Source organism: Didymosphaeria variabile (genome assembly GCF_027946475.1).
Source record: "Didymosphaeria variabile strain IMI 356815 chromosome Unknown scaffold_2, whole genome shotgun sequence".
NCBI lineage: Eukaryota > Fungi > Ascomycota > Dothideomycetes > Pleosporales > Didymosphaeriaceae > Didymosphaeria > Didymosphaeria variabile.
In genome coordinates this window covers 3,810,396-3,837,386 of record NW_026611621.1, presented here as the reverse complement: position 1 = coordinate 3,837,386, position 26,991 = coordinate 3,810,396, and the positions used below count along the sequence as shown (strand labels likewise).

The 26,991-nt window shown below is 53.2% G+C and overlaps 8 protein-coding genes across 8 annotated transcripts; 5 read left to right on the top strand and 3 right to left on the bottom strand.

Moving 5' to 3' along the window:
• Positions 1–650: 650 nt before the first annotated feature.
• N0V89_002969 (uncharacterized protein) lies at positions 651–3,905 on the bottom strand (the record flags this gene model as incomplete). The annotated part of the gene is made up of 2 exons (XM_056211773.1): positions 651–1,123; positions 1,178–3,905. The coding sequence occupies 2 exons, from the start codon at positions 3,903–3,905 to the stop codon at positions 651–653; spliced, it is 3,201 nt and encodes a 1,066-aa protein (XP_056075246.1).
• A 1,659-nt stretch (positions 3,906–5,564) lies between these two features.
• On the top strand, positions 5,565–6,164 carry N0V89_002968 (uncharacterized protein; the record flags this gene model as incomplete). Its single annotated transcript, XM_056211772.1, has 1 exon — positions 5,565–6,164. One exon carries the CDS (start codon positions 5,565–5,567, stop codon positions 6,162–6,164), a length of 600 nt encoding a protein of 199 aa, XP_056075245.1.
• Positions 6,165–6,740: 576 nt separating this feature from the next.
• On the top strand, positions 6,741–7,920 carry N0V89_002967 (uncharacterized protein; the record flags this gene model as incomplete). Its single annotated transcript, XM_056211771.1, has 2 exons — positions 6,741–6,956; positions 7,024–7,920. 2 exons carry the CDS (start codon positions 6,741–6,743, stop codon positions 7,918–7,920), a joined length of 1,113 nt encoding a protein of 370 aa, XP_056075244.1.
• Positions 7,921–12,691: 4,771 nt separating this feature from the next.
• On the top strand, positions 12,692–15,709 carry N0V89_002966 (uncharacterized protein; the record flags this gene model as incomplete). Its single annotated transcript, XM_056211770.1, has 4 exons — positions 12,692–12,839; positions 13,150–13,310; positions 13,359–14,325; positions 14,379–15,709. The coding sequence occupies 4 exons, from the start codon at positions 12,692–12,694 to the stop codon at positions 15,707–15,709; spliced, it is 2,607 nt and encodes an 868-aa protein (XP_056075243.1).
• A 1,279-nt stretch (positions 15,710–16,988) lies between these two features.
• NMT1 (glycylpeptide N-tetradecanoyltransferase) lies at positions 16,989–18,768 on the bottom strand (the record flags this gene model as incomplete). The annotated part of the gene is made up of 3 exons (XM_056211769.1): positions 16,989–17,186; positions 17,239–18,019; positions 18,074–18,768. The coding sequence occupies 3 exons, from the start codon at positions 18,766–18,768 to the stop codon at positions 16,989–16,991; spliced, it is 1,674 nt and encodes a 557-aa protein (XP_056075242.1).
• A 950-nt stretch (positions 18,769–19,718) lies between these two features.
• Positions 19,719–20,273, bottom strand: N0V89_002964 (uncharacterized protein; the record flags this gene model as incomplete). Its single annotated transcript, XM_056211768.1, has 1 exon — positions 19,719–20,273. One exon carries the CDS (start codon positions 20,271–20,273, stop codon positions 19,719–19,721), a length of 555 nt encoding a protein of 184 aa, XP_056075241.1.
• Positions 20,274–22,370: 2,097 nt separating this feature from the next.
• N0V89_002963 (uncharacterized protein) lies at positions 22,371–25,046 on the top strand (the record flags this gene model as incomplete). Its single annotated transcript, XM_056211767.1, has 6 exons — positions 22,371–22,485; positions 22,533–22,682; positions 22,793–22,938; positions 22,984–23,533; positions 23,579–23,778; positions 23,829–25,046. The coding sequence occupies 6 exons, from the start codon at positions 22,371–22,373 to the stop codon at positions 25,044–25,046; spliced, it is 2,379 nt and encodes a 792-aa protein (XP_056075240.1).
• An 801-nt stretch (positions 25,047–25,847) lies between these two features.
• Positions 25,848–26,984, top strand: N0V89_002962 (uncharacterized protein; the record flags this gene model as incomplete). Its single annotated transcript, XM_056211766.1, has 1 exon — positions 25,848–26,984. One exon carries the CDS (start codon positions 25,848–25,850, stop codon positions 26,982–26,984), a length of 1,137 nt encoding a protein of 378 aa, XP_056075239.1.
• Positions 26,985–26,991: the final 7 nt, after the last annotated feature.

Here is a 26,991-nt window from a genome sequence, read left to right as displayed (position 1 = left end):
TTGGAGTCTGTGACTGACGCACAGGCTTGGCGATCGGAAACGGAACCAGGGTCCTGGCACGTACATTCCCGCGGCGAGCAGCCGCAACATCTGTCCATCCTACTTGATTAAACGGGGGAACTTTGATGTCTCCGGGCATCGCAAAACTACCTTAGAAATTTCTCTGAGGTGGACTCAAGGCCCTTTCCAGTGGTGCAGGGGTGTTATTCCCCAGCAAGATGATTCGGTCTGGGTGTATTCAAATGCTTTGCGACAGTGAGGGGAGCTGAAATTGCCAAATTCCACCAGATGGTGCTTATTCCAGTGATGCAATATACACTTTGTAACGCTGTAATTTCTTGTAATTGACAGGTCACGGTGACGGCAAGGCAGTCTGGCAAGCTCGCCTGCAACATTTACATTGGGTGATCAATCCTAAGCTACTGCGTATATACACCTTTCCAAATATCCATGAGGTATCCTGTTAATGCAAAACAACGAGTGAACATCAGACCAAAGCGCCTCATGCACCTTCCCATGACCAAAGGCAACAACGCCAATTCTATGTGTCGCTTCACACGGAAGCTATGAATAAGTCGAGATAAGATCCACGTCCGCAACGGGATGTAGACCAGCAAAATAAACAAAAAGCGAGTGTGGAGAAGCGACCTTCAAACCCTGTCCTCAGCAAAGTCCAGGACCTCGCAATCATCTTCAAAAAACCCTTCCTCTTCCTCTTCGGCGCCATCGCGTCTAGTTCGCCTACGCCTGGTAGTGACAATGACTTGCTCAATCTCGTCTTCGCCGTCGCGTCGAATGAGCTTGTTCTCGATTCGTGCTGTAACGCCGGCAATCGCATCTTCATCACCCGAGTCAAAGTGCTGAGTGACAGGAGACGAGACGCGGATCGCCTCGATGTCTTCACCGAAAAGCCACGGCGTCTCGTCGTTCTCATGATGTAGGTTTGACACGAGCTCTGGTGTTTGGTACTCGCTACTGCTCACTTGTGCATCCGCAGGTAATTGGGTGAAAATGAAGCGTGTCACCCGGCGATCAGTGTAGAATGGTTGATATGGTGGATTCGTTTCGATCTCTGAAAAGCTGAGAGGAGCAGGCGTTAAACCGAAATGCTTGGTGGTGGAACCTTGATAGAAGTCAGCATTTGTTACCTGAGACCGTACAACACGATGCATCTTACCAGCCCTTCCTTTCCGAGCAGGCAGCGCCCGCGGGATCCATTCACCATGGATATCTTGAAGGTGTTCAGGCTCGTCTGATTGGGCATACAGCTGAGCAGTGATTGAAGGCGCGAGTACCGAGTCGCGGATGGGAAGGAGACCAAACTCGGAGATTTTCTTCTTCGAAACTGAATTCTCGTTTGCCGATTTGCCTTTTCCAGTTGCAGGTCGCATTTGCACCCGATGGATCTGCAACACTCCACCTGCGACCAGAGCAATGTGTCCCCGCCCTTTTCCAGTAAGCCATCTTACAGAATGAGCCTTGACGCCGCTAGAAGAAGAAGGTAATGCCAGCTTATTGTCGCCAGCATGACGGATGGTATTAATTTGCTTGCCTACTCCCGCAGCTACCGCTTTTCCGGATTTGGCTCCAGCAGCCGGTGTCATGCCGAGGGTTTTGAACGTAAAACGGGAACCGTTGCTATTGCTGCCAGGTCGGATCGCATCGAGGAAGGGCTTAGCTGTGCCGTTGAATGCTTGCATGGCAGAGTTGACAGTACTACCACGGCCAGCTTCAATCGCTTCATCATTTGGTGCAGTAGGGTCATTCGGTTTGCGTGTGCGCCTGGGAGGCGGCCATTGGAACGCCGACGCAGGCATAAGGAACATGTGCACAGTTCCCTTGTCAGTAATGACTGCCACTTTGTCGATTCTTGGTGCAGACCAAACCACGTCCACCACATTCGAGACAGTCATCCGACTGAAGCGCGCAACTTGGCGTACGTGTTGACCGGTGGCTTGCTCCCTGGTCGTTTTACGCGCTCGTCGAAAGTTCAAGCGTTTAAGATCCCATACTTCGTAGACATCACCTTTCTTGTTGATGGTCATTAGCATCAGACCGCCTGGCGAAAAAGAAAGGTGGCTGCAGCCCAGCGTCGCAGGAAAAGTGGCGATAGGGTTCAGTGCCATCTTGCTCTTATTTTCTTCGGCGTCATGGAGTCTTTGGAGATCGACAACCGAGATGACGGTAGCTTCCTGTCTTGGAGCTTGGTTATGGCCGTGGGTTGGCGGAAAGTACTGCTGCGGAGGATCCGCTCCATATACATTAGCTCCGTTTGGTTGAGTCCCCTTATTCATGTAGTTCTTGTACGCCTGGAAACCCTTTTCGGCGGCCCATCTTGCACCCTTTATTGCAACCTGTGTACCTTCCTTTGTCAGGCGGTTGATGAGACTGGCTACCTCGGGTGCATCCACAGCACAGTTCACAGAAGGTTGTGGTGGGACAGTGTGATGCGCCAATCCGGGAGGGCGTTCGTATTGGGCTGATGTCGAAGGCACGCCATTAACAGGGAAGTGCGCAGTTGATGCGGGAGGAGTGAAAACGAGCCATCGTTCCGATAGCGAAACGACGGGTACGCCATATATCTCCGGAGGAATATCTTCATGGCTGCCATCAGCGGCGCTGGACGCACTGGAATGGTTTACGCGCTCTCGAGGCTGGACAGTGGTCCAAACCTTCCCTATGCACCTAAAGGATTCTTGGTAGTCTTCACTTAGCGTCGAATAGGGGGCAAAAACGAAGACTTCACCACTAGCACCGGAGGATACGGTCACGAATTTGCCTTTTGCATCGACCGAGAAGTCGCCAACGGGGGGCGGTGGCTGGAAAATCGGGCTATCGAAGGGTGACGTGACCGAGACGAACGGACTCTGGTAGAGCACGGCAATCTTGCACTTCTCTTTGAGAGAGTACACTTCTACCGTCGTTTGGTAACTGGTAATCCTGGAGGTTGCATCTTTACCATGAGGAGAACCAGGGCGACTAGGAGAGTCAGAAGAGCCATCGTCAATGACAGAAGGTACATCGCTTCCACTGCTACTTCTGTTGTCACCCAAGACAGGTCCATGGATGGTGAGAACTATTAGAGGTCGTACGGCAGACAAGGGATCTCTTCGGGAGGTCCATGGAAGAATCTTTGCCCCTACCACGCCGCCTCTTAAACCTTCCAACCGGCCCAACACATCCATCTTACCTTTCTCCACCCTGAACACGTCAAGACCGCCTTGATACCCTACTAGGAGAACGTTCTCGGCGGTTCGAGCCGCTTCATCCGCCGCCATACCAAGCGTGTCAAAGCCACAGAAGTATCCCTCTTCGCCCGCAGCGATGCCTTCGGGAGTGGCATTGTTTAGTCCGAGGTCGAAGTCGGGCAGATTGTAGTAGTGTGTTTGGGGCTGATGCGGTAATGGAGGGTTCGCAGCAAATTGCTGGGAAGTTGGTCGACCTCCATGATGCGAAAACATAGACGCCCGGCGATTCCTTGGGTCTCTTGCTGGAGACTCTTGAGGCGACTCACGCAGGCGTCCGCCGAAGCTAGTATAATGGTCTGGGGTACTGCGAGGATTCATACCCACGACGGGAGGCGAAGGGGATGCGGCAGCTTGCCCGTATACGCCTCCGCGGACATTCGGTGAATTGTGGAACTGCGGCGGCGAGCCGTGTATCGGTATGCCGCCGTTACTCGGGGAAGCTTGGTTCGCAAAGAAGGGTAAGGACTTGGTCCACTCGTTCGTGTATTGAGCCGCAGATTTGGTGGTGGCACCGAGGGCCGACAGCAGCGGAGAGGTGGTCGCATTATACGAAGGGCCGGTAGGTGACGCGGAAGAGAAACGTTTCGCCGAAGGTGGTGACTTTGCTCTGTGTGAAGGAGTCAGCGTTCGCTCGAGCAAACAGTAGCCTGGGTACATATGTATGCGAGCGCCTGCTCGGCAGTGCTGGAACGTGGGGCTCTGGCAGTCGCAGCAAGCGGCTCGACAGGCGGCAAGAAGACGTTGAAGGGGAAAACAACTCACACCTTGCGCGGGTATATACGCGTAACCCTCTCGCCATTTCTATCTCCTCTTCCCAGCTCATTTCGCGCGGGGTTGCGACCGCGGGATGAGTCCACTGTGGGGTTGCGCGAGTGCTTGTGTAGGTACGTAAGGTCTGAGATGGACGGCGTATGGTCAAGCGTGGGCTTGGGCAATGGGCTCATTCAAATAGCTGGTGAGTCTCGGGAGGGCTGCTTGGAGCTCTAGCGGCGGGCTCTACGGTCTTGGTGCAAGTTGGGGCGTGGTGTTGAGGTCTGAGACGGATGAGTGGTTGGGATGAGACAAAGGGCGGCTGCGTCATTCACCGCACCAGGGCTGAGCTATCACGGGTTCAGCCACCAGAAACCGTGGACACGATGTCCTTCCGCGAGTTCGACTGCCTGGGCCGGGCGTGATCTGGCTTCTTCGTCGTCCCTGAGTATGTTCACGCGTGGTTCGACGCGGCGGAGGCGGGGCGGTGACGCGCCTGCACGAGCTCCGAACAGGCAGTACCGAGGGTTCCGAACGGACGTAGAAGCTGCGACAGAATCGCAGCAAGTGTGTCTATCGAACAAAAGCGTTTGATTTGGCGTGCGTCCCTCAAAACATGCGTTAATGAGAGCGAGGGTGTGACTCTATCTATCTCGAGGCACGCAGCTGGTAGTCTGTCTGGGTACCCACAGCGAGGGGCACCTGCAGCTGGAGCTTCCGACACGACACACGCGCCTACCGCAGCGTAGCCCCCCGCCCATCTGCCGTACTTGCGGCAGGTCTCTCCGCCAATCCAACCCTCCCTCTTTGCCTCATGGCCGAATGCCGCCAGGACGCATGCTTACGTTGACTCTGAACTGACGACAAAAATCGCCAGGAACCGGATGCGGTCCTGTGAGCATTCCAGGCATTCGAGGGTTCCAGGCCGGCACCTGACTTGCAACTTACAAGTCACCTGCGCGCTTCGGAAGATGAGATCATAGCCCACCCTGACTGCACTCATCGCGGGATCAACAGCTCGCTACCAAGGCTACGATCGTCTCGTATTGACGTCCCAGGAGCTCACCATTTCGAATGAAGATGTTTCCTGTGTGGCGCGGAAGATAACGAGATACGGCGACCCAGGGTCAGCATGTTCAATGACCGTATCAGTCCCAACTACTTCTCAGACAGGCAACATAAAGTAAAGCCTGCTCTGATCAATCCACGTTTTGGTGGTTACACATCAACTTCGCATGTTGTGGCGGAGCCCCCCATGCGCTTTCGTCCCGGGCGTTCCTGAGATACATCTCGCTTCTCCTATTCCAGTATCAAATAGGCTAAAATTCCGCAGCTATGCCGCGTTGACGCACTATGAATTGCCATTCTCTTTCTAGTAGGCTGTCAATACTGCGTTCCTTCCAGCGGTAGCAATAGTTTTATACGCGAGGCCCTCTGTCGGTTACTAGTGAACGGCCGCTGTTGTCTGCCCGCTATACGTTCTTCCACGAGCCCCGGTGCCGCAAGTCAACCGGTAGTCTACATTACCCGCTCAGCATCGTGAAGCTCGTGCTGCAGTCCTCCAGCATGGCACCCATGTACTGCCTTCTACTCACCATCACCGGCGTTCTCGCACAATACACCAACCTCCCAGACGTCGCTCCAGGCGTGTTCAACGTCAGTGCGCGCATCGAAATCGAGCACACCAATATCAGCGCCGCCTGGGACGTCCTCACAAACTTCCCCGATTATCCCAGATGGAACCCATTCGTCCGCTCCTCCATTGCCGTGGATGCCGCCAATATCTCACTTCCCACTCAGCGCCCCATCGAAAACACGCAGCTCATTTTGCGCGTTCAGATCCCAGCGCTTCCCCTTCCAGTCAATGAGTACACACCTGATAACCCGCTTGCTACGCAGTTCTCTTATGAGAATGTCACGCATGTGCAGCCGGAGCTGGGTCGTCTTGCCTGGGAAGCCTACCCGAACCCGCTTATCACAGCGGAACGGTGGCAGGCGTTGAGCGTAAATAAGAAGAACGGACGCGTGCTCTACGAGAGTCGCGAGGTGTTCAGTGGCCCATCGGCGGTATTGACACAGCAGTTGTTGGGGGAGAAGCTGCAGAAGTCATTCAATGCGCAGGCTCAGGGTTTGAAGACGTGGTTGGAGGGAGACCATCAGCCTTGAGAGACGTTGATCCTCGCCAGTAAGGCGACCAAGAAGATGGAAATACACGAAAGCAATAGATGCACCATAGGTGCACATGCAGGTACAAACTTGGATAATGGGCTGTATATAATATGCTATTGTACAAAGTCGATCGGAGATGTCGATCGGACTTGTGGACATCGTTCCTGCTTACACCATCACCTTACTGTGCACGCAGAACAACATTCGTACAAGGCCAAATACTCGTCCGTGAGCTCTGCTAATCACTCCTCGTATCCTCCGGGGTTGCTCGCGCACCAAGCCAACGGCGTTAGAAGCGTCGTCAGTCACGCTTATTGTAGTGTCTTGGTACGAGGCTGAGGCTTCATGAAGCAAAATGCTCGATGGTGATTCGTTCAAATCGTGGAGAACCGCTGTGATGGATCTGTTGGGCAACATTCCTACACGGACGTAAAGTGCACCACGTACCTAGGCACATCCGAGGGCTCGTGAGTATAAAGGCAAAGCCATGCAAGTCTCAACCTTGGAAGTGAACACGCGGTCCTCAGCATTTATTATCTGTCTCTAAATAGCGACTCTGTCTAGTCTTATTAAATGCAACTGCAGCGACTTACTGGGGTCGCGGCCCTTCTCTTGACGACCAGTGTCAGAGCAGCGGCGGTGCCCCAAGGCTACCAAACCACCGGAGACAGAGGAAATCGTTGGGTAAACTTGACTTCACTGCCGACCCCTCGACAAGAACACATTACGGTGGCTGTGGATAACAATACCATTGCGGTAGTAGGAGGCGTAGAGCGCATTGGAAATGAGGTACGTAGTACTGTAATCACTAAGAGTATTCCTTGAGTGGTTTCACTGATGGCCTATGCTCATCTAGTCTGTTCAAGAGCGCACCGTTTCCACCAACCTCGTCGAGTTGTACGACATACCGTCCGACACTTGGCGTACCGCAGCACCGCTTCCAATTGCAGCGAATCATCCGAACGCCGCGGCCGTGAATGGCCGCATCTATATACTCGGCGGTCTCGTCAACACGCAAGAGCCACCAACAGCTGAAGCAGACTGGATCGCTACAGGCAAGAGCTATGTCTACGATCTCAACAGCAATAACTGGACCGAGGTCGCCTCGATGCCGAATGGCACGGAAAGAGGTAGTTCGGTTGTGGGTGTCTACGGTGAAATGATATACGTAGCCGGCGGTATGACCGTGCTCAATCTGAACTACCAAGACGCTTCGACGACCGTCACGGCGTTCAACACCACATCACTGCAGTGGCAGCGTGTTCCATCGATCGCAGCAAATATTCCGGAAGGCCGTCAACATGCTGCTGGAACCGTCGTCGGAGACACACTATACGTCATTGGCGGGCGCTGGTATGAACGTACCAACGTCCGCGACACCGTCTTCTCCCTCGACCTTCGAAACCAGACCACTGGCTGGCAGACTTCTCCCGGGCACATGCCTACTGCTCGCGGAGGAGTGACCGGGAGTGCTGTCGGAGGGTCGTTCTTTGCGTTCGGCGGAGAGTGTAATCCCAACACCACGAACGGCATCTTCCCTCAGGCGGAAACATACGATCTGGATTCAAGGAAGTGGACGAGGTTGAACAACATGCAAGTGCCACGCCATGGTACTGCTGCGGTTGCTGTGGGAAATCGGATATATATTCCTGGAGGTGGGTTGCAACAGGATGGAGTACCAATCGAGAGGAATGGTGTTGTGTCATATGGGCAGGCCACGGCGCATTTCGATGCTTATGAGGTTGGGATTTGAGATGGTTTCTACGACAATGTGCTAGTCTTCACCCAGGTAAAGGACCAAGGCTTGAACTTGATATGAGTAGCTCCGCATATATACTCTTAGTCTACTTAAGATCAATCGCCGCTACCCATGGTATGCATTTGTGCCTATGAGCCCTTACTACTACAATTTTTTCCAAAGGCCTGTTCGTATTCCCGTGAATAATATCACGTACGCATTATATATGGTAATTGTTGATACGATCACAGCTAGGAGACGCTTGGCATGCCGCAACTGCGCACTACCGTGCAGGTCACCTCAGGCTCACCTTACTCAGATCCTGTTCTCCCGCCTAGTAATACCATGTTCATGCTATGCTAGTCGCGTAGCTCGCTTAGCGAGTAGGACCTATTCGACATGAATACGCTACCAGAACAACGCCCAGGTGAAGCGCCCACCGATCCCACCCTTCACCTACCTTCGCCGCTTTTCTGCGCCTCTCTCTCACTTGCTTCACGTCGTCGCCAGATCAATGCCAAGCTGTTAAGCGAGGCGCTACTGATCTGCGCACTGTATATAAGCCCGCCTGCCCTCGCCAAAGCCTCTCTCCTTCCTCTCCACAACACCTCACCCCACACAATTTCTTCTCCACAGTGGTCCCTTACCTCTCATCCATTTGATATGAACTATCAAGCTTTGCCTCAACATGAGTTACCTTCACTTGTGGTCTTTGCTTTGAAGTCAACCTCAGGTACTTCACCTTCACCCCCACCTAGCGCAACTGCTTACAGCCCCAGTCGCTCCATCACACAAGAGCCTCACATACACCATGAAGACGGGCAAGAGCTGTTGCCTCTTATCCACCGTGCACTATCGCACGTCTTCCACATGACGACTTTGTCATACCACCTCCACACTGCGTACTGAGCTGCTCACCTCGTGCCTGTTGTTTCTCACCATCACGGCCACAGCCATGACGCTGACACCACACCTCCCCCACTCAACATCTCTCATCTGAGTCACCTCTGTCATCGGCTTCACAACCTTTCAACACGCCAGTGCAGCAGCTCAGCACACCAACCCAGCGACAGCTCTTAGCGACTGAGCGACTTCCCCAACCGAACCAAACAGTGGAAAACACTGGGCACCGGACAGGAGATCGACAACGGCTATCTCCTGGGCGCTCCCGATCTGCGGATCGGTGCGGCGTTGAGCTCGATCGGCCTCAACATCAAGGATACTGGTACAGGGTGTGGTTCGAGGCCACAGGGTCCCTTGAGCTTGGAACACGGTTGGTCAAGAGTTGGTGGATCGGTCAAAGAGGTGGAAGCTGCACTCTGTCCGGCGCTCTTCGGAGTCAGGTCAAAGACAGAACAGCAAGTTGGCCGTTCAAAGACCTAGGGCGTTCTCGGCTCATGTTGCGGGCTGTGTGGAATCTGAGGGCCTTGTGCCTGACCTACCCGCAACCTCTCACCTGAGACCCCCTCAGAGTTTGCTGTCGACTTGGTGTCTAGGTTTGCAGGCCGTGTGGAATATGAAGGCTTCGTGGTTGGCCTACCTGCATTCTATGAGACTCCGGGGGGTTTGGTATCTTCTTGAAGTCTTTGGGGTTGGAACAAAGAGAGGGTTGGTCACTTTGGTGGTTGTTTTGGGTTCTCAAGTGTCGAAGGCTTCGTGCCTACATGACGGTCAGACGTGCGTTTGGTGTTCAAGGTTGTATGGAATGGGAGACTCAGTGTCCCATGTCAAAGTCCAATGGGTCTTGGTGATGGAAGGGACAGTCTCAAGACTAATGGCAATCCTCTCATTCAGCCATTGTACATCTCTTCTCTTTTTCGTGAAACTACTTGCCTCCATCGTGACGTGTATGAAAATGTACTGATAAGAATTGCAGGCATGCCAGAGACAGTGCCTCGGTACCCTGTGTCACCTAGTGCAGTACGCATACTCCCGATATAGTACTACAGTTGGTCAGGGACGGTGGGTATACTCTAGAAGAAATCCCCTGGAAGTCTAAGCTCTCACAAATCCTAATTCCATAAAGCGAGTACGTCGTTGAAAGATGGTTCCCAGACCCTGGAATCTATTACGCAACTAGTGTCTAGCGATGCGGATCACGCTTCTCTAGAATCTCTGTGCCACAACACCACGTCATACGTGCCGACATCGATGTACTGGTATGGAGAAGAGAAAAAAGTCTGTGAGCATGGTATTGCGGTTATGGTGGACTGTGAGCATTTTGCGCTTCTAAGTTTCATTCATTGATATGGCTGGCCTAAGGGCGCACCGTGGGTATTTCGCTCTAACTAATTAACAAAGTATAAAACAGATACAAAGCTTCCAAGCAATGTGTCGTAATTCGTAACCGTACAATAGTCCTAGTCCTCCCTTCGTAGTAATGCAGGTTCTTCAGATGAGTCCCAGATGCACTCCTGTCAATTCGTTTCATATTCACAGTAAAGATGTTGTCCAATATATGTGTAATGCTTTGCTCGCTCGCTAGCTTGCAGCTCCCGAGAGATAATCGACGACTTGCCATGGTCTAAACGTAGGATCGCGAACGGTGGCTGTGGTGCGAGCGGCGGGGAGAGCGCGAATGGTGGCGCGAGCCGCGGCGGTAGTGGTGAGTCTCGCGCTTGACAACGACGCGGTCGCGGCTGTCGTGATGGCGATGGACAAGGAGTGCCAGGATGAAGGTGAAGAAGAAGAAGATGCAGTTCCTAGTCATTGTGAGCTTCAACTCCGGTGTTCGGAATCCTCCGCTAAACTTACATGATGCCGAACGCCCAAGAAGCCTTCAGCATGGCGCATTGCTTATTCACATTGAGGGTGGGGAACGTGCCCGTGACAGACCATCCAAAGGCGCTGATTCCGTGCGTATCGCTTCGAGTCCAGTTGGAGCAGTCTGCATCGCTGATGCGGCGCAGCTCGACAACGGCGCCGATGAAGGCACCGACGAAGAGGAGGTCGACGAATGCGACGAAACTTGCCGAGTGCCGGGCACGGCTGTATAGGAACAATGTTCCTATCGTCCATGCGACAGCTAACGTCGATACTATGAACAGTACCAGTATGTCGGTCGGAGTGCGCAGAAGCTGACTGTCGAACCAATGAACGAACCAAGCCTAATCCTACGTCAGTCGTGAACCAAAAGCGTTGCCGTACGGTCCTCTTACCAGCATTCCCATGGTCGGGATGAGAGTGAGGATCTCCATGATCCTCCAGAAGATGAACGAGATGCCGGAGAACGACATGGTGACGACTATAGCCTATCGCAACTATGCAAGAAGGAGTAGAAGGAAGGCGAAAGCAACAGCTAAGCTGGTGCAATCGGGCGGGAGGCTGCAGTACGAGCCCGACGGGTACTAGCAGACGCTGGCTGACGACTTGCGCAGTATGAGAGGATAAGGCAGAAGGTGCGCGACGGATACAAAACGTGGATCCAGGCGGGCTTTATTGCTGCAGCTAAGAGTAAAGCTCGTGGCACGCAGAGTGACGTAAAAAGTTGGTGCGCTGGAAACTTGCTGTTCAATTAAATACACCATGGGAGGGCCTGCATCTGCATGGCGGGGAAGGTGGCTGGAACATAATCCTGTGGCTGGGCTCGTGTCGCATCTTCCAAGGCGCTGCAGAAAAGACGCGGGCTGAATCAGGATATCGCTGCAAAGGGGGTAGACATGGTCTGACAATGCAAGACGGCGTGGTAGGTGGCAACTATCGCCATGTGATGGTCGTGGTTTCGAGGTTCGCTGGGGCTGCGAGGCCGGCCAGCAGCCGCCAAGGACCCACCCATACGCAGCCCAGATGGTTCCCTGCGAGCTTCCATGGCAACGAACACGGAGGCCCATCTTGCGATCCTTGGACCTCGAATCGATCGACGTCTGCGTGAGGGTTTGCGGCATGGCGTGGTACCCAACGCCCGGGTTCACATCCGTTCCTTCATCCCCGGTCCGCTCTGAGTCTCGCTTGCCCAGGTGCAGGTGCCGTCCGAAACACGTGATGGGCTGCCGTCCACGGGTCCATGGATCCATGGATTGCACTCTCCTGCAAGGCGATATGAGTCTGCTGCGCCGTGCGAGTGCTGCCTCCATATACATGTCCAATCTCCGATCGCGAGCATGGCATGCTCTGGCTGCCTTCCATCGCCTCCTGCAGCGCTGACGCCCCGTACTCAATTCATACAGGCCTTATCTCTACGCACAGCTGTTCCGCCTCCAGCCCGTCTGCTCTTGCTCGTGTCACTTCGCGAGGAACCCAACGACTCTACCATTGGGCCGTCTCCTCGGTCGTAGACAGGCATCTGCCTCGCTTCCATGGCAGCTCCGACTGTGCCCTAAAGCGTTTGTTTGACCGAGCATCCAGCCCGCGACCGAGCGTGGAGCATGCAGGGGTCCTTATCGGGACCGCAACTCCTCCGCATATGCCGCATCTACCATCCCTAATATAGCACCTGTTCACCTATCGTACCTGACCGGCGGGACCGTAAGCGTCTTCGCGAAGCCCAATATATTCAGGACACCCTATCTCATGCAGCGACTTCATTTTCGCGACTTGCCCCGTAGACACATCCTGGCGAACGCTTCAGCTCCTTCACTTTCGGCCCGCACTTCTCTTCCTAAGCCACGTGTAAACCCTACTATTAGCCGGACTCTCGCATGTGCCCATGGGACGCTCTGTGAAGCATTGTTTCTCCACGCGTTTGTCCACTCCCACTCTCACTGCGCTTTGCAATTCTTTTTGATGTGACCTCCTCACCTTCCCTACCAGTGTCGAGGTTCATCCAAGTCAGACAAGCTCTAGCACAATGTCAGCGAGAGGCGCGCGAAGTCGGAAAGCCGTTGTCAAAGATATCGAAAAAAAGGAGAAGAAGGTTGCACAGAAAGGCAAAGCGCCTGAGGCGATACGCAGACCTGGCGATGCCTTTGCGGAATGGAATTCGGCCGGCACGCGAAGTACAATATCGACAGGTCGCATGCCAACAAGGCAGCTTACCGTTTCCACATCTCGAAGCAGCTCTGCCAACGGCAGTGGCAGCAGGCCACCCCTAAGAGTGACTGCCTCCCATTCGTCCTCAGATCATCAACGTTCACGGACCGCAGCTGGCCGGCCCGAATCCGTATCCGATAATTCGTCCACCGGCAAAGAGAAATCCAGGTATCAAGCCAATGGTAAAGACACGAAGGCACCTCGGGGCCGAGGGGGTGAGTATCCTTGCAATGCATCGTAAGTGCAGCACCGACTAATCCTACACCAATGCAACAGGCGGTGTCCCGACGAAGAAAGCTTCTACACCCGCGCCGCCTCTTTTTAGAGCCGAGTCAAGTCTCAACTATCCCAGCAACCCCGACCAGAAAAGTTGGATGAATTTTCGAATATGGCAGGGTGGCAACGAAGGCATGAGGCCTTACGGTGGTTTTGACTTCGTGAGCAATGTGGTGATCCGTCGGATACCGTGTTACTGACTGCAGCAGGACGAGGATCTGCAAGACGGAAATGTGCTCATCTACTTTACAGAAGAACAAATAGATGAGGATCGTCCGCTGCCACAGATTAGAGCGGAGCTGGATGTGCTCGAAAATTGCGGTTCTACTTGGTTGAATAACGCTTTACTTTACGGACGCATCGACGATAACGACGACTGGACGCTTGAAGATAGCGCGGAGTCGTCTCGACAGTCGTTTACTCCTCATTTCCCGCTACCGCCAGGCCAGCGGCAAATGCTGGCTCCCGTCTCCCCGGGTGGCATGTCGTCTCCGCCGCCTTTCAACATCAACCAGACTTACTATGGAGTTCCTAGATATTCTGATGATTCAAGGGCACAATATTACCCTGGTAACGCCCGTCCGGATGCCATGTCACCACCTCCATCGTTTCGAGCGTCGCAACAGCAACGAGCGACACATGAATTATGGTTTACAGCACCGAGACACTTGAAGACGCCACAAGCGCAACGGCTGCATCATGTCGCAGTGCGAAATTTCATCGCTATACTACATGACAAACCTATGGTAGGGGCCGACCTGTTCGAGATGTTGAATACGCTTCAGCCTGAGATTCAGGTCATGTATGATCTTGACCATGACGAGCATTCGAAACTCACGTCACGCGAACGCAGCGTCCAAACCATCACGAATTATCTGACACAGCACAAGCTAGACGACGTTAGGAATGGCATCAAGCTAGCCATCAGCTTGCTCACCTGGGCGGAACAAGACAACGTACGGTGGCGTCAAGGGTACTTGGAGAGCTTTGTTCATCTTGCTGGTATCTTGAACCCGCAGGTAGAGGAGCATCCAGATTTCAAGAGACTGTCCATTGCCACAAGGAGGAACTTAGGGATTGCAGCCAAGTCGCTACAGCTGCGAGTGATGGAGGCTGAAGAGAGGCTGGGCACGTTCGATTTTGACGATGTATGGCCGAATGTTGCAAAAGCTGCCGGTACGTGACTTCGACATCATGTAGACTTACTATACTGACCTGGCCGTGATCAGGCACACCCGTGTATCAGAGCTGTCAGGCTTTTCGACAATTCTTGATCAATTATCTCACCAAGATCTACGGCAACTGGCCACCAAGTCAAGGCCAGACATGGCTTAACAGGAAGATTGCACTTGATTTACAACGAGATTTCGGCATGCTCTACGACTACCTCGTCAACCGAGACGTGGTTTGGGACGTGCGGGAAGAACGACCTGGAAACAAGTGGCAGATGGCGAACCTAAAAACTGAGGACTTCAGAGCTAACCTACCCGAGCTATCGCTGTCGGACATCCTGGTGACTTGGGACAATAAGCACGGGTACTCCCATATCCCGCATGCGTATCCGTTACTACCGAGGGATGTACCACAGACGAGGTTGGCACAAAAGAAAGGTCTTTTCGGTGGTCTAAAGAAGAGCAAGATAGATGCGACGAAGGACGCTAAGACGCATTTACAGCTGTCGATAGTATTCAGCGATGCTACGAACATCGAAAAGCTGGACTCTTCATTTGGCGGCAACATTCTCATCGATAGTTTTGAGCAGTTTGAACTCAGTGCAGACCTCAAGGCTACGACACCGCGCGAAGCACGTCTCGGACGCTGGGTGCTTCTATACGGGATCCTTCAAGTTCTTTCCACTCTATCTGTCGACGTCCAATCCCTCAAACACACCGACGGGGTGCGTTACTTCCTTTGCACTGATCTCAAACGATGCCCAGAATGGGTGACGAATGGCCAAACTGAGCTGCTCGAAGCCTCTCAGCAGCGTACATGGTGTTGGCAACGCCCTTGGGACCCAACGCCCATCAAAGGCGAGCCTGTCGAGCTAGAAGCCAGCACACCTCCTCCCACGGAGGAACTGGACAGCACCACGCTTGACGGTGCCACCATGATGAACAACGAGATCCGTCATCTCGGCGAGAAGATAGACAACATAGGTGTTGCACGCGCGGAGAGTCGCTCTGCTGCTGATCGCAAGCTCGTAGCACGCCGCGAGGGCCAGAAGATGATCCAAGGAGAATTTGCAAGTCAGAAGATGGAACAGAGCTACAGGGACCAAAGCTACAGGGACCAAAGCTACAGGGACCAAAGCTACAGGGACCAAAGCTACAGGATCAGGGAGAGCGATTACGACACGAGGCCTTTGGTGCCAGATCGAAGTCCACTGAGAAGTCCCGGTGGTACTGTCCTAGATGTCCCTCGTTACCAAGGAAGGGAGCGCATTCGCAGCAACGCTTCCGAGTTGTACCCGATGAGTCCCCAAGACTATCCTGTGAGGGCATCTTCTAGGACTCAAGCAGAAAATTTTCCCTATGATGAAGAGCGCCGTGGCTGGAGGTGAGTGCTGGTCTGCACGGTCATCAGATATTCTCTTCTTATTTATGCTCGATACCCTTCGGACCGTGATATTCGCAAGGGCGTTATAGGAACCAAAACGTTGCGTGGGATTTCGTGAAGTGAGCTATGCGAAAAGCACGCTCACAAGGATTATAATCGAACTTGAAGCCGTGAAACGCGGTACTGCAGATGCACAGCTAGGTTCATGTAGGACGAACCTTCGTAGCTGAGAGTGTATGTATTACAGGGTCTCCATTGACCGAACCCAGAGCGCCTTTGATGCGTATTCCTACATATGATACACTTCTTCTGTCCTTGTACAAATCTCCAATGTCCCGGTTCCCTCTTCCGATGTACATGTTCGACCCCTTGCGTATATCTGTTTAACCGGTCGCCTCGTCGAAAATAGATCGCCCGTCTCTCGCATTCTCTATCCCTGCCTGCACGCCGCAATCGTTAGCCAATGTCCGAATCTCGCACACCACACCATGCTCTGCACCATCTCTGCCCCAGCTCAATCCTCCATCCCGTCTCCTTGCTTGTCCAGGAAGAACCCATACATACCTCTGTTTATGCTTCGGATTCTTGCTGCATATAATGTAGACGTACTTCCCTTTCTTCCTCCTCACGCTCTTGCACCCGTCGCACATTTTCTTGACCGACGACCGCACCTTCATGCCCCTCGTCTGCTGCTGTATCCGAAGACCGTTAAAGCGAGATGCCAGGCTAGTGATTGCGGAGGGATTGCGAGTGTGTAGACATGGTCGGGCGGCGGGGGTGTGGATTGCACGAGAGATCGTGGGAAGGCGGGCGGATGTGGTGAGGAGGGTACGGCGCAGGGGGAGGAGGAAGGTTCGGGCGAGCATCGTTACAGGTGTAGTTTCCGGTCGTAAGGAAGGTAGGTTGGGGGCGCTGAGGCGCAATTGGTGGTAATGTTGGCTGTGGTGATGAGGGTGCTTGCGGAGGTTGCTCGGTCTGGAAAATCGTAGCGCACGGGCCATGACGCGTGATGGTGGTCGTCACGGCCTCGAAGGCGGCGGCGCAAAGACTTTAGCATCGCATCTTTGTAACAGTACTTCAGTCGAACTAGCTTCGAGATGTTCACAAAGCGTAATTGATCCCATATTTGTGTAGTCATGCATAGATACCATTCACACGCTCCTGCAATGCCACGCCATGCTTCGTTTTCCAAGCCTGACACCTCTAAATGAATAACCTTTTTTAGCACACTAGATGCTCGTCCACGACCGTATCAATCTTCCACCGACCAGGGCTGGCGTTCCCTACAGCATAACCAATCCGACTCCGCCCATGGTCTTCGTGCTAGGTCTGCTCTGTTGATCAATGCCACCGCCCAGAGGTGCGGCGCGGTAGTTGTAGAGGTAGTAGTGCAGATTGCCGTCACCGGCACCAAACTTCTGTTCTTCAAGGAAGAGTGGGTTGTCGAGGAGAGTGAGCGCATTGAAGACGTCGAAGTCAGCCTAAGCACGTTAGGTATGCACAGAAGTTGTCGCGTGTGAATAGGTGGCTTACCTGCTTCGCAAGGATCAAAGCATCCTTGACGAGCTCATTGAGGCGCTCCTTCAGCACATTCTGGTCGTTGCCGAACGCCTTCTCCGTGGCGTAGTAGAAGAGATACGCTGCCTTGATCAGGTTATGCTTCTTGTGCCCAATGACCGTACTCTCGAGGTTGTAGAACGAGAAGAAGTCGGTGATCTTCTTCGTGTTCGGGTCCTCAACAACATATGCCCATACTACCTGCTCCTTCGCGCCCTTCTGATTGAACATCCAGTGCTCAAATTCTTCCTTGGTGAACTCCTGCGCCATGTCCATGCGTTTGAGGTACCGCTGGAGTAGGTCTAGTACAACATCGGTATCCTCAGGTTTGAGTTCGCGAACGCCGGGTTGAAGAGTATTTTCTGGCAGCTTGTATCGGACCACTTGGCGCTGCTTTGTGCTGTTATGCGGTAGGGGTGAGAAGCCAACATCATGCAGCTTTTCCCATTCAAGGGCGCGGTGGTAGTAACGACACGTGGAGACTGGCGTAGGAAGGAGAGAACCGACGGTATACACAGCCTGGAAAATGCCATTGACATAGCATCGACGTGTAATTTCCTTGATGAGCACCGGAGTGAGACGTTTTGCTCGCAGCTTCTTGTGGACGCAGAGGAAATTGATCTCCGAGGAATTGAGAACCTTATCGCGTACACGCAGCTGCAGTGGAATGCCGGAGATGAATGCAACAAGCTTTCCAGATTTCTCGGCACGTACGCCAACATGCCACTCCTTCTTCCAGCCAGGTGCTTTCAGGGCCCTAAAGTGATGATCAGCGCGAGCCCAAATTGCAGAAGATGATGAAGGAACCTACCAGTTCAGAAAGGAAGGAGAGTACCGAAATCGGAACATGGCCTCGTTATCCTCGACATAATGGTTTGATAGCAGCTCATAGACCTCCTCCAGCTCCTTCTCATCCTCGAGGTCCATTGTCACCCACTTGAAGCCTGGGTACATCTCACTCGGCTCCTTGGGTACTCGCGCAATATCGATATCCTTTATCGGACCGTCTACAATCTTGTCCTTGCCCGCCATCATCTCGTCGAAGCTCGGCACCGGCTGTGTCTTCCAGAACTGATGGCTGCCCATATCCTTCACGTTCTTGGCTTGCGGTGCGAGACCCGTAAGCATTTCGTTCATGCTGACCTTCTTGAGCATATCCTCTAAGCTCTGATTGCCCTTGTTCGCAAGTAATTGGTTCTTCAGAGCGGGGTTCGCGTCCAACAGCATGCTTAGCTGGTCTTTATTGAGGTGTGCTCCAGCAGTTGGCGCATCTGTAGACTCGATCGCGGGCGCCTTGCCCTTGCCGCTGAGAGCATCCTTGATCTTCCGCTTCCGGCTCTTCTTCTTCTTCTCTGTCGCGCCCGTAGCTCCATCTACAATTTCCTCCTCTTCGCTCTCATCGGCGGATTCGATGTGCGCATCTTGTGCGCTCGACTCGGCGACAGCCTCGGCGGCTGCTTTGGCGGTCGCGTCGGGGTCTGAGATCTTAGACGCCTCCTGCGGCATGGCTCAAGGTTGGGGGTTTGTTCGAGGTTAAGTGGTGCGCAAAGAGAACGTGGTGTGTTTGTGTCCTACCGCGCGAGTTGTGGTGGGGCTAGAATGAGGGGCGGGGCGCAACTGAAGTCCGCACGCACGCACCGTCGCACCCTCTTCGTCTCTCACCCATACCATGGCGGTCTCCCCTTGGCCCAAAATCTCAATTGCAATATGGTAAGCGAAGTGCAATGGATGCGATGTTCAATTCGCGATTCGGACAGCTGCTGTAGTACACCTTGATCGGTCACTGCATCGTCAAGAACATCGGAGCTGCATCGAATGGAATTAATCGATCGAGCAGATATACTCTCCCAGTCAAGTTTACGTAAATATTCAATAGACGCGCTAATAGTTGTACAGACTCATTGACTCCGATCTCTTGAGTGCCTAGCCACAGGCGAATTGTCCCTAGTTCCATCATCCCTCGCAGTGTTCTCAACCGCTGAGTCGCCGACTTCACGCCCGCTACGAAGTGTAGACACACTTCTTCTGGATGGAGAATCGTTCCCCATCTCGTGTATTTCTTCCCCAAATCCCCTCTCTTGCGCTATGTGCACCACCGGTACACTCCCAAGTTCTACCGGGCTTTGCAGGTGCGCGTATGTCGTCTTTGTATCTGGACTGAGCTCAAGCGCTTGATATGTCTCTGGCGGAGTGTGTCTCTTCCGTCGCTTTGCGAAGAAGAACCACGCACCAATCGCAGCGATTAGCGCCAAGGCAGCGCCTACGGCAATACCCGCTATTGCACCCGAGCCGAGCGAGGAAGAAGACGAGGCCATCGCAGTATGTGTCGCTGTCGGCGTTGAGCTCGATGTGGATTTCGATGTCGAGCTTGCCGTTGATGCTGGAGTAATTAGAGACAACGGCGCACTCGAGGAAGCAGCGACCTACGCACACGTTAGGTATAAGCAAGCATACTGCTACGCGAAACATACCTCAAAGTTTGCCACGTCTTCATACGAGTTATCGACACCCGGATTCCCCGCTTGTCTATTGATTTGCATGTCCCAAACGGTTCCTTCGCTACTACTTTGCATTCCCGGTTGCCCACCGTCTCCTGTTAAAGCGAGAAAAGATGTGTTACCTAGGAGAGCATTGCTGATCTTGAATCCAAATCCGCCATTACCGTCGTCGACCTGGGCAAAGGTCCATTGTTGACCCAGCTCACCACTCCTCTTCGCCAACTTCGGCAGCGCTCCGACATTTCCCTTGTCATCCTTTGCTAGGCCTAGTTGATACTCGGTCCACGATAGGTCGACTGAAGTCGCATACGGGCGGATGAACCAACGACCTTGTTGGTAGTATAGCTGCCAGTTCTCCGAGGAAGAGGTATTAAATTGGCCCATGTCAACGTTACCATCACTGTCTGTGATGTAAAGAGTCTCATCCGGACGGGCTTCATGGTGGAATCTGTAGTATGAGTGCGAATCGAAGTAGTCGGTCACGCCCCGTTTCCCGAGCTTTTTGGAGCTCATCGTCTGGCGAAGCTTATGTCAGTGGGATGTGTCGGCGATTGGCAAGTACCAATGTCCTCAGCCTCGCATAATTCACTGACACAGCTGACGTGTCCAATGGACTACACTGACTATCTCGGTGTGTTGGGACGGTGTGTTGGAGGGCCTTGCGCAGGGGCAGCAGGCATCTAACTGGGAGACGTGCATTTTCCATGCGGCGCCGGCCGGCAACATATAACGGAAATCGACACGGGGGCTTCAACATGGGGGCCAAGCTAAACAAATCCTTCCGGATGAACTTTGCATAACAGGCATCTGTTTCGAAGGCCCGAAGTACTTTGCGACGCGTTCCTCCGTTCGCGTTCCTCACTTTCATGCCAACACCAGACGACGTCGTGATGCGCCTCTAGCAGCGTTCAAAACCAACGATTTCTCGACGAGATGCCACAGGCGCCATTATGCGCTCGTGTATCTGAGTGATCGGCGGCCAGCCGCATGAGAGACTGATGTCGAATTCTAGTACAGCCAACGTAGCATATCGATCGCACAATTATCGACTCGATTTCCTCCACGAGCCGACGATGTCCTGAGCCTGTCAGCCACACTCGATGCTTGCGCAGCTGCTTTCACTCAAAGACTCGGATCCGAACGCACATCCTTCATGCCAGTCCCTGCGGAGATACTGAGGATACTATTGGGCAATAACTCGATTTGAAGATAGCAGCACTGCTCTTGCGATTGTGTGCCCGCAGGCTGAAAGGGCGGCATATCTGCGTGGCATACTCGCCGCTTATCAAACGCGTGCCGACTATAACGTGTGTGCGGCTGCCAGAAAATAGCTTCTACCAACAGTGGTATGACACGCGATATCTGATGGGGACATTTTAGAATGAATGATGCAACTGGTGCAAGCGGTGCTGGTTGGTGTGGCGTGCTCGAGGTCCTACCGATGCCGTCCATTTATGAATTTCGGCGTTCGCTCACTTTCTGGGTCTCGCTTGATGTGCACGCTCCTTGACCCAATGAATGCCTGGTGCCATGTTGCGATCTTCAAGTACGAATCTTCTTCATAACATAGGTATCTTGGCCTGCTAACGTGTTCCTTGAACTGCGCTCTCGTAGCTCTACTAGGACAAGCTTCTAACCCAGGACATTGCGCACCATGCCCTCAACGCATCACGCAAGGAGTGATCTCAGATGCGAGCCGATATCTATCCGATTCAGCGTCCTCACGCTCGGGTTTCCTGGTTTCATGCCTTTAGACTCACTGAGAACACGGCAATCCGAAGTTTGCGAACGATAGCCCTCAAAGGCCAAGCCAAAATGCCAAGGTCGCCAATCAGCGGGCGGTACAAGCGCGGATTCGCAATACTGCGGCACAATTGCGTGAGCAATAACGAAGCTACCCCAGCAGCCTAGCTGTCTGGGTTTACAGAGGGCTAATCAGTATAGTCTCCGTAACCTGTCAATGTGCAGATTCGTCTTCATCGTTTTCCTTCAAATGTTGCAATCAATACGAGCCGACTTTTTCTGGCGACGTTGTAGCGTTCCTGGAAACCAAAATGACTTCAAGAGGAACAATGTTATCATCCAATCAGTCAGCTCGGTCTCCAAATGCAGAGCCCAGGCAAAGCCATCTTCTCGTCGCTCCGATGCCCAGCTTTGACAAGCTCTTGGAACCTTTCACGCGGAGGAATGAGAGCTTCATCGAACCATCACGCAATAGCCCAGCACCCTTCTTTTGGTTCCAGATACGTTAAGATGCTCGTAATTACCAGAGGCTGAGAGGTCTTCAGGGCGCCGCACATGGCAGGAAAAGCACTTTCGTCACAGTGCGCGCCAACTGACCAATCCGTTGTATACACAGTATTCGACCGAGTGATATATCTTGCCAAGCTATGAGTGCCCGGTGGCAGATCCCGCTAAGGTGGTTACCGCTGGCTTGCAGAAGCTATTTCGATGGTTCGCTTTGGACATCCACTTGACATCTGCGTACCCTGTTCCCGCGGTTACCCACATCCAAGCTCTGACGCAGGGCGGGTTTTCATCTCAGGGCTCGTATATATATACAAGGTGCTCCGGTTCTGCGGCATAGCACCCTCACAGCTTGCAACTAACATGGCAAGCAATCCGGTTGGTCGCAGTGTGGCTAAAGTGCTTGGTATCAATGTCGACTACCGCAAAGAAGAGCTGCTTCCCTCCTCGGGTACTTCCGTTTCTTCTGTAGAGACTTGTGAGCATCTTACCTTGGGTAGAACCACGTATGCTAATGCAATGCAGATGTCGAGAAGGAACCCACTGCTTTCGAATATGTCTCTCAATTTAAGCCTTCACTTTCCGCCTTTCAGCGATACCTCCGCAGTTTGTTTCCTTTCTGGGATTGGATCTTTCATTACAACGCGACATGGCTTTTGGGTGACATTATTGCTGGTAAGTAAGACATGATCGCTATGCCATGCGACAGTCTGTCGGGGTCGACTCAGTCAACACACCACCACAATCAGATCACTACCTTTACACCATGTGCTGATTGTGTTCAGGTGTGACTGTAGGTTTTGTTGTCATACCTCAAGGCATGGCTTACGCAATATTGGCTCAACTGCCGCCTGAATATGGCCTTTATACTTCGTTCGTCGGGTTTCTGCTTTACTGGGCTTTCGCAACATCCAAAGACATAACTATTGGCGTAGGTCTTTCCAAACCTTAGTCGAACACTGCTCATACGTTCCAGACTGTTGCTGTCATGTCAACAATCGTTGGGAACATTGTTATTCGAGTGCAAGAGACAAATCCTAATCTTGCCGCCGAAACCATTGCAAGAGCCCTCGCTGTGATCGCTGGAGCCGTACTTCTCTTTATTGGGCTGACTCGGTTTGGCCGTGTTGTCGAGCTTATTCCTTTGGTCGCCATCACTTCTTTCATGACAGGTGCTGCCATCAGCATTGGAGCTGGCCAAGTCCCTCCTCTCATGGGCATCACCGGCGTCAATACCCGTGGTGCGACGTATCTGGTCATCATCGATACCCTCAAAGGACTCCCAAGAACAAAGCTTGATGCAGCAATTGGGCTGTCAGCTTTGACGATGCTCTATGGGATCCGGATATTCTGCAGCTGGATGACGAAGAAACAGCCGCACCGAAAGAAGCTCTGGTTCTTCATCAGCACCTTGCGAATGGCCTTCGTAATCCTGTTGTATATTCTGATCAGCTGGCTCGCTAATCGCAATGTCAAAGGAGATGCGAAGAAAGCCAAGTTCAAGATCTTGGGCAAAGTACCTAGAGGTGAGTGCATGCTCCACTATTGACCCTACTTGCTGACATTGGCAGGATTTCAACATGCTGGAGCCCCAACGATTAATAAAGAGGTCCTCACCGCTATTGCTCCTGATCTTCCCGTTACTATCATCGTGCTGATCCTGGAACACATCGCAATCTCGAAGAGTTTCGGTAGGATCAATAACTATGTGATCAACCCATCGCAGGAGCTTGTTGCAGTTGGTTTCACAAACTTGCTTGGCCCATTCCTGGTAAGGACGATGCCTTGTAATCTTCTAACTTGGAGACTAATTGTTTATAGGGCGCCTACCCAGCTACAGGCTCGTTCTCGCGCACGGCTATCAAATCAAAAGCAGGCGTCCGCACGCCTTTGGCCGGTATCTTCACCGCCGTTATCGTCTTACTCGCTATATACGCACTCACTGCTGTCTTCTTCTACATCCCTAGTGCAGGCCTTTCTGCTGTCATCATACACGCGGTCGGCGATCTTATCACGCCTCCTAATGTCGTCTATCAGTTCTGGGAGACTTCGCCACTGGAGGTCATCATTTTCTTCGCTGGTGTCTTCGTGACCGTGTTCACCAACATCGAAAACGGCATATACGTTACGATCGCCGCGTCTTTTGCTCTCTTGTTCTGGCGACAGCTGTTCACACATGGTGCCGTGCTTGGAAAGGTACGAATCTACCGTGCCACGCCCGATGCCGTCGCCAACAAGGACATCCACGGCTCAAGCCCAGGCGTCCGCGAGGCCTATCTTCCCATCAACCACAAAGATGGCAGCAATCCTCAGATTGAGCCTGAGTCACCATATCCAGGCATAGTCATCTTCCGATTCACGGAGGCCTTTTCGTATCTTAATCAACAAGGCTACATGGACGAGCTGGTCGCCCAGGCTCAGCATGTTGCGCGGCCCGGCATCCTCGACCGCTACTCCAAGCTCGGCGACAGGCCATGGAACGATCCTGGACCGCGCCGTGGCCAACAAGTAAATACGGACGATCATCGACCCATGTTGCGCGCTATCATTCTGGACTTCTCAGCTGTGAACCACGTCGACGTGACATCCGTCCAGGGCCTCATCGACGTTCGCAACCAGCTCGACCGGTACGCGCACCCCGAGCCCGTCGAGTGGCACTTCGCCTCCATCAACAGCCGCTGGACGAAGCGCGCCCTCACCACGGCTGGCTTCGGCTACGTCGACTCCGAGCGCTTTAATGCCCGTCGCTCGCAGCACTGGAACCCCGTGTACAGTTTCGCATCGCTGGATGTGTCGAAGCCATCCCCGGCGCGCGATCCCAAGCATCCAGATGTTGAGGCCGCAGACCAGATCGGGCAAGCAGGGAGGCAAATGGGCTTCCCTGGGAAACTCAGCACGGTGCATGGGCAGAACAGGCCGTTCTTCCATGTGGACGTGCCGGCTGCGGTGGAGAGCGCAATCGTGGGTGCGGAAGGGAGGTTGACGGTTGTGGACTCGGAGACTACCAGTGAGGAAGGCGCACGAGGGAAGACGGAGTGAGGCTTGTTGGTATGGTAAGGGGCTATCCGTAGAGTCGTTGTAATATCAAATGGCAATCTTTGATTCGCACGCAGGATTTGCGCGTGGTGAGCTGGAATGGTAGCGGCCCCTGAGGGTTCCGTGGGTAGAGCTAGAGGGTTGAGGATCATACCCGCAACTAGGCTGCAACTTGTTGCGCATAGAACGACTATTCGCGCATTGTCCGTGTGGGTGGGTATTGTCTATCCTGGGTTGAGTTGAGAGTTAATATGTAGGCTTGCAATTTATATCGTCGGCTCTTGCGGACGATGTCGAAGCTTTTCTAGAGTCTTGTCATCGAGATAGCGTATAGAACAAGTCAATTTCCTGAGTATTATCTCGGGGTGAGTTTGGGATCAACCCTGGGTCAAAGCTCACGTTCACCGTTGTCTCAGTCTCTGCGCCTGCAATTGTACTGTCACATACAATATGGCCAAAGACAGTATTCAACTCACCCCACGCACTTTCTATAGTCGATTAAAGACGTCGACGTCACTGCCTTCGAGATACACCTCCTGGCTGCATTTGCACATCCACCTCCACCAAAAGCACAGCTGAAGCTTCTGCTCTCAACCTCCACCGACGATACCTGTGCCTGCTCAACCTTAAGCACAACAGCAGGCCTCCAGTCGCTTCAGCTCATCTACACTCTTGGCTTGGCGCAGTCCTGCATTTCCCCACTACGGCTCTTCGCGCCGCGGCGCCTCCATCCACACTATCTAGGCATACACCGCACGTCAAGTCACCCCGTCAACCACCATGAGTCGTTCCGAACGTTTTCTAATGAAGAAAAGCCTCGAAGCATGCCACTTCGCCCCTTGCATGCACACCGTCTCTCCCGCCTTCCAAACCCTCTTCGACAAACTCCCAGGCCAACACACCTGCCCCTCCTGCCTCATCAAATCCATCATCCACACGCTACGCTGCGCCCGAACGGGAATCGGGCGGCGCGGTGGAATCTTCGTGTCGAAGGAGAAAGGTCAGGCTGACCAACCTAACAGCACGCGCAAAGCAATCCGGAATGAGCAGGTAGACCATGGTCGGTGGACTGACCTCTGGGGTATGGCGAGTGTGCAAGGATTTCGGGTTGCGGAGCTGCTTGAAGGTTTCATTGAGGAAGAGGGTGATAGCGAGAAAGAGAAGGAGGATGCGAAGAGGGCGGTTGAGATATGGAGGGAGTTCAGGAGGATAGCGATGGTGATGCCGGGGATGAAAATCGAGGGTGAGGTGGATGTGGAGTTGTTGACGAAGTATATCAGGTTGATGGTAGTGAAGTTGCTCAGGGAGGTTGAAGAAGAGGATAGCAAGGGCGTTCCGGTGGAGAAGGTGATCAGCAAGGAGGTCGAAGAGGAAGACTCGAAGGTGGCTCCGATCGTGAGGGCACATTCGCAGCAGTCCAGTGTTGAAGGCAGTCCAGCGCCTGGTCTTGCTGGTTTGCGGTCATGTCTCAAACGCAAACACACTTCGGATGCCATCAATACCAAGTCAAGATCCAAAAAGCGCGTCACGTTCGATAAATACGCGGCTGTCTCCTCAGACCATTACAATATCATCGCACACCCCTTCTCGCCGACTCTTCGCAAGCAACCTACCATCGAATCTCATCGACCCAACGCATTCCGCGAGACTCGTGACCGGCAGAAACTCATGCGGCGCACGTCAATGCTTTACAAACCTGGACGGTGGTCTTCCCCAGCGGGATACGAGAAGCAGAATACAAGCTGGAGAGGGACGGAATGGTGGCATCTTGTTGGACCCTTCGGAGTAATGAAGGCGGATGAAGAAAAGTGGGAAGCGCAATGGAATGAGGGTCTGCGGGTAGCAAGCGTCTTCAAGGAGATTTGCGATACTTGGATGGCGAACAGGAAGTCACTCGAGGAGGAAGACCCCAGTGACGGAGCGAAGTGTGGTAGCATGTGACTCTAGT